The 6,000-nt window shown below is 37.2% G+C and overlaps 1 protein-coding gene across 1 annotated transcript in view; it reads left to right on the forward strand.

The window, feature by feature from the left end:
- Positions 1 to 4,819, forward strand: part of IL1RAPL1 (interleukin 1 receptor accessory protein like 1) — a 348,244-nt gene extending 343,425 nt beyond the window's left edge. Inside the window, exons 9-10 of the mRNA XM_033010049.2 lie at positions 1,334 to 1,504; positions 2,809 to 4,819. Of these exons, the coding sequence (XP_032865940.1) occupies positions 1,334 to 1,504; positions 2,809 to 3,527 (890 nt within the window). The 3' untranslated portion in view covers positions 3,528 to 4,819. The remainder of the gene's footprint in view (positions 1 to 1,333; positions 1,505 to 2,808) is intronic.
- The last annotated feature ends 1,181 nt before the right edge of the window (positions 4,820 to 6,000 follow it).

A 6,000-nucleotide genomic window follows, 5' to 3' on the forward strand; every position in this document is an offset into this window, starting at 1 on the left:
TTGTTGTTTTTTTTTTTTTGTTTGTTCGTTTTGTTTTCTGTGGATATAACAATCCAGTGGATGATATCACACAAAAGCTGTGCAGGGGAGAGAATGAGCACACGGTCATTTCATGGGTTTAGAAAGTTTGAAAGTATTTTTATCATTTAAATTTTGTTATCTGCAAATTTTAATAAGCATAGTATGCATGGTTCCTCAGAAGGAAGAGTTGACTCTTCAAGATTAGCATTGTTTCATTAATTTAATTTATACTCTTTGCACCCATTCTGCATTTGGCAGGCTTTTCCAAATAATGCTAAAAGAGTACAAAAAGGTGTAAAATGGGAAAAGGAGTGACTCAGTAAATAACTGAAGTCAGCATTGATTGAATATAACGTTATGACACATAGTCAAGTATTCAATCAGGTTTCTTTTACAAGCAATTGATGTTCTTGATAGCCTGTGCATAGTGTTGTCAAGAGAGTTAGAAGGATGTTAACATTTCATTACTCTTGCCATTGATTTTTTTCTGCTTTCTTCACAACAAAAGTCAAAACGTGACCTCTTATTCCACTGAATTAGTTCCAGAGCACTTGGCATTATTGACCTTCTAATGAAAATTAATGACGGCTCTTGATTCAGTCTTTCAAGTAGGCATACCAAGCACATTTAAGAAACAGCCATATTTATTTCTTATATTGAAATGAAATAACACACTGTCAAGTAATGAAATGTACATTAATGCAACATTAAATTTGCAAATTTAAGCACACAGAATTCAAGAGATTTAAACTGCATTATGAAGAGATGATGCTGCAAAGATTTAAGCTTGGCAATAATTTCAGACCTGGAAAGGCAATGAGTTTTACAAGTAAGCTACACATATGCATAGAACATTTCAGCTCCAGGCCCTGAATTTATTGGAAAAATCTGGCAAGACTGAAATGTTTTTACTATGCAGCAGAGACAATTGCACATTATCTTAGGTATTTCCATGCTTTTATTTTCACATTTAAAGCTAGAGAAGAATTCAAATTCCTTTCAGCAAATAGCTATCACCTCACAGTTAAGTAGATTTCCTTCATACAGAGCCTTGCACAAATGTTTGTCTGACTTCAGTCTATGGATATGGATCCCTTCTCCTTTTCATCTGTGTAAATAAGGATTACCTCTACTAGGTGAAATAGGAAAGGTGAATGAATTCATATCTGCTGATTGAGTGAAAGCTTGCCATTTTATCTAAACAATTTCCTAATCCTAGGAAATTCTCCCAGAAATAATTCATGAGGAATTATTTAGGAAATCTTCAAGAATAATGAATAAACTAACTTACTTTCTTCCTCTCTTTCCTTAGATAACAAAGACTATGATGCATATCTATCTTATACCAAAGTGGATCCTGACCAGTGGAATCAAGAAACTGGAGAAGAAGAAAGGTTTGCTCTTGAGATCTTACCAGATATGCTTGAAAAGCATTATGGATATAAGTTGTTCATACCAGACAGAGATTTGATTCCCACAGGAAGTAAGTCATGTCTTTATGATCGTATGCTTCCTAAACAGCAAATGCAGTGATTGCAGTGATTGTTTTAGTATTGTCCTTCAGAATGTCATCTTTCCTCCCTTGTCCTGGAGAGTGGTGAAGATAAACCACCAAACATACTTAAAGTGTATTTCCCAGATAAGAGGATTATTTTTTAGTAATTGTATTATCTTGATTGAATGTGAAACGATGCAGAAAGGGCATGCATAAGTAAAGGAAATGAATGAGACTAACATTTTTTTCACAGATTTTTTGAGAGCTTGCATATCTAGGAAGGAATACAGAGGTCTTTGTCTTCTGTTCCTTAGAGTTTGCCTGGAAAGATATCCATGATTCTAAGTATATATTACAGAAATTCAGACAGGAAAGAAAAAAGTTGTGTTTGGACTAAGACAACAGTTGAGTAATACCATCTACAGCAGAGCAGATTAGTCAATTATGTTAGGGTCCACTGCAGATAAATGTGCAGTGGAGGTACTGGATCGTTCTAAGATACTGAAAATTAGAATTTAATCCAACTTGTACAAGTAGACCTTTTTCATGTTTCTTTCACATATCCCAACGTTACATACAGTAATTTTTTATAAGTTGCTGTAGTATTCTTCATAACTTCAGTGTAACCATATAGACAGCTACTAAGATCGGTATCTTTTATTAAATATAAGAAAAGATGCTTGACATAGGCAAAGCACAACATCAAGCAATCACATGGATATTTTTTTAAATCTACAATAAACTAAACATTAATTTGCAGGACACAACACTGTTTTTGTGAATGTGTGTGGTGGAGGCATGAAAGGAAAAGAAAGCTCTAACCCTACAGTAGACCTTAGAGTGTCATTTGGGTTTGAGACTGAGACCCTGAGGAGCATAGCTGCTGCTCTGTTGCTTACCAGGGTGACTTTGCCTTTTTAAAGAAAAAAATGGTAATGGACATACTTGTTCCAATAAAGATATAGTTATTGATACAAAACCACAGCTCAGAAAGAAACACTCACTGTCCATAGCACATGGGGGAACAGATGTTTCTCAGGAACACAGAATGGTTGAGGTTGGAAGGGTTCTCTGGAGGTCTTCTTCTCCAACCCCCCGGCTCAAGCAGGGCCACCTAGAGCAGGTTGCCCAGGATCATGTCCTAGCAAGCAATCTTGGCACATTTGCAAGTGATGTTTTTGCATATTTCAGTGATCAATGTGAGCAGGGATTTGCCTCTGTTGTTTCTCCACAGTCTATGGGATCAGAGTGTTTTCTTAGATTGATTTTTGAGCAATTGTTTTATTTTGTAGCCTACATTGAAGACGTGGCAAGATGTGTAGACCAAAGCAAGCGACTGATCATTGTCATGACTCCAAATTATGTGGTAAGAAGAGGCTGGAGCATCTTTGAACTGGAAACAAGGCTTCGAAACATGTTAGTCACGGGTGAAATCAAAGTGATACTGATTGAATGCAGTGAACTACGGGGAGTTATGAACTACCAGGAGGTCGAGGCCCTGAAACATACCATCAAGCTCCTCACTGTCATTAAATGGCATGGACCAAAATGCAACAAGTTGAATTCCAAGTTCTGGAAACGTTTACAGTACGAAATGCCTTTTAAGAGGATTGAACCCATCACACATGAGCAGGTTTTAGATGTCAGTGAGCAGGGGCCCTTTGGGGAACTGCAGACAGTCTCCGCAATTTCCATGGCTGCTGCCACCTCCACTGCTCTTGCCACTGCCCATCCAGACCTGCGCTCCACCTTTCATAACACATATCATTCACAGATGCGCCAGAAACACTATTATCGAAGCTATGAATACGATGTACCTCCTACCGGCACCCTGCCGCTTACCTCAATAGGTAACCAGCATACCTACTGCAACATCCCTATGACACTTATAAATGGGCAGCGACCGCAGACAAAAACTAACAGGGAGCAGAATCCAGAAGAGGCTCATACAAACAGTGCGATACTGCCCCTCTTGCCACGGGAAACCAGTATATCAAGTGTCATTTGGTGACCGAAATGCAAGGGGCCATCAACCCCCTTTAGTAGGAGCTGAGTCTGCAGTCCGGTGCCTGGAACTACATCCTCGACTGCTGCTGTTAAACATGCATTACAATCGATAACATACGAGGAAAAACAGGGTCTTGTACATATGTTTTTTGCAATTTCTTTGTAGCATCAGTCTTCCTGTTTTACCCATGTCTCTTCCCATTCACATTTTTGACTTTGTTTTATATGTCATTGAAATTTGTATATTTACATTTTTTTAAATGAAGAGACTGCTGTATAGATAGGAAACTTTTTTGCTTCATTAGTATAGTTTTAGACTTTTTGTTTGTCTGTTTTTAACCTCTCATGGGAATGCTTGGACAAAGCTATGTTGATATCAGAAGCACCATCCATTTTGTTGGCCTGCCTAGCCTGATTCCTGGAGGCCATGCCTGCTGCAGTTCACCCATTTTGGAGAATATTTGTTCTTAGAAGGACCCCATCCCTCACTGAGAGCTCCAGTTTAATTTCTACTCCTGTAATGTGCACTGCTGCTTCCCTGCCCTTACAATGACCCGCATTCGGGGTAACACTACAGTCTGATCATCTAACATGTAACTTGGTAGATACCTGTCAAACAACAGAATATACCCATCTGTATCGGTTGCTTCACAGTAGTCACTACAGAGTGTGTAGAAATTAGAGATGGTTTGGTTTTTGCTTTCTTGGGTTTGTTTGTTTTTTTTTTAATTATTATTTTAAGAATGAGTTGATTGTATCCCTTTTATAAATATAAAAGCAAACCCTAATTTTAACACTTCTTGGAAAAGTATTAATGTCGTTGTGGATTTTATTTTTAATTTTTCTTTTCCCCCTTTCAAAATCCTGCAAATAAGATCATTTGCAATTGTCAGGCAAGTAAGACAAGTGAGGCAATAGGCACTGAAGTGCAGAAAATCCTGCTGGTTTTTACGGTGATGACTTCTAGACCAAAGGGGAATTAAAAGACAGTATTGTAGAGGGTTTGTCACTTTGTATTATAGAAAGTGTTATTTTCTAAAAAAGTAAGAGCAAAACATTATTTTGCTGTAGATTACAGAGTCCCCATGTATTTTAATGTTCCAAAACCTGTATTTGCTTTAAAATTATATATTCAGGATTAAGAAATATTATTTCATTTGGGTTTAGCTTGTAACAATAAGTAAAACTTTACTAATTTCACCATGATTTCAGTAAGAACTCAGGCAGAAAAAAATGACATGAATACCAACAAATATCATTGTTTTCAGAATAAACTTTATTTATACAAAATTAATATTTAAATCAGACCTGGAAGTATTAAAAACAATTTATTCACTTTACTGACTAAATAAATTAGTTTTATTTTTTATGTATGATTCTATATTTGAGGAGTTGCAAATACTGTGTGTGCTATGGCTGCCAGGGAAGTTTAAAAAAACCCCACTATGTTTACAACTGGACATCTTTAAAATAAATGAAGTAAGCATCTTAATCATACTTATGTTTTCAATAATGGAAAAGCCCTTTCTGGTTTTAGAAAGAGATAGGAGTGGTGTTGTAGCTCTACAACATATTTAGGCCAAGCTCTCTGCTAGTCTCTTCTAGAAGAAGCAGAGGAGTTGGGATGGAGTTACTGGTTGCAGCACTTTGTCACATAGTCACAGGTTTGATTTACCCTGGCAGCAATGTAACTGGTAACCTGGAAAACAGACCTTATAGTCTATGTAATTAATTAGCTTTAGGTATTTTTATGGTAGCTGAATGGTATTGGCTGATATGATGGATGTGTGGGGTTTGTTCATCCTGATTGTCACAATGAGAAAAGTACAGCTTATAATATTTTGGTCTTCTTAATGAGAAGTGATGGGTAGAGAGCGGGTAAACTGCAGTTTGGGGGATGTTTGTGGGAGTAACCCAGAACTGACAGTGTGGGAGGAAATGAGTGTGCTCCTGTTGTGAAAGTCAAGAAATCTCAGTATCTGCATAACAAGCTAATAGAGCTTTGGGATGTGCACTGATTTTTATTTTCTTAAAAATGTTTGTTTCTCTGACAATTTGCTCAAGTCCTTTTCTACAATCTCTTCTTCATTATGGTGTCTCCCTCTGGACATGTGCCAAATATCCATAAATGGAAGATAAGCTTCCAGGCCAGATAAAATTTTAAGAGAGCTTTGCACATTTGATTAATTTCATAGTGTAAGAAAGCTATTATTTATTTGCTCTTACAGACACCTGTCAGGCACTGATGGCATTTTCCTTCATTCATCTGGATGCCAAATACCCCAGCATCCTCTGAAAGCAACGCATTATTTTATCCCCTTTCCCTCCCCTTCACATGCCCTGGGGTAAAGACTGGGACATGAAATAAATGTAGGATGTAACTATCTGATCGCAGTCACATTTAGATGATCAGCAGGTGTTTCCTTAGCCACATGGGGAGTACTTTTCTGTTGTTATATTTTTAGTGTAGATTTAAG

This window comes from Tyto alba, unplaced genomic scaffold (genome assembly GCF_018691265.1).
Source record: "Tyto alba isolate M040663 unplaced genomic scaffold, T.alba_DEE_v4.0 Super-Scaffold_14, whole genome shotgun sequence".
In the NCBI taxonomy this organism is placed as follows: domain Eukaryota; kingdom Metazoa; phylum Chordata; class Aves; order Strigiformes; family Tytonidae; genus Tyto; species Tyto alba.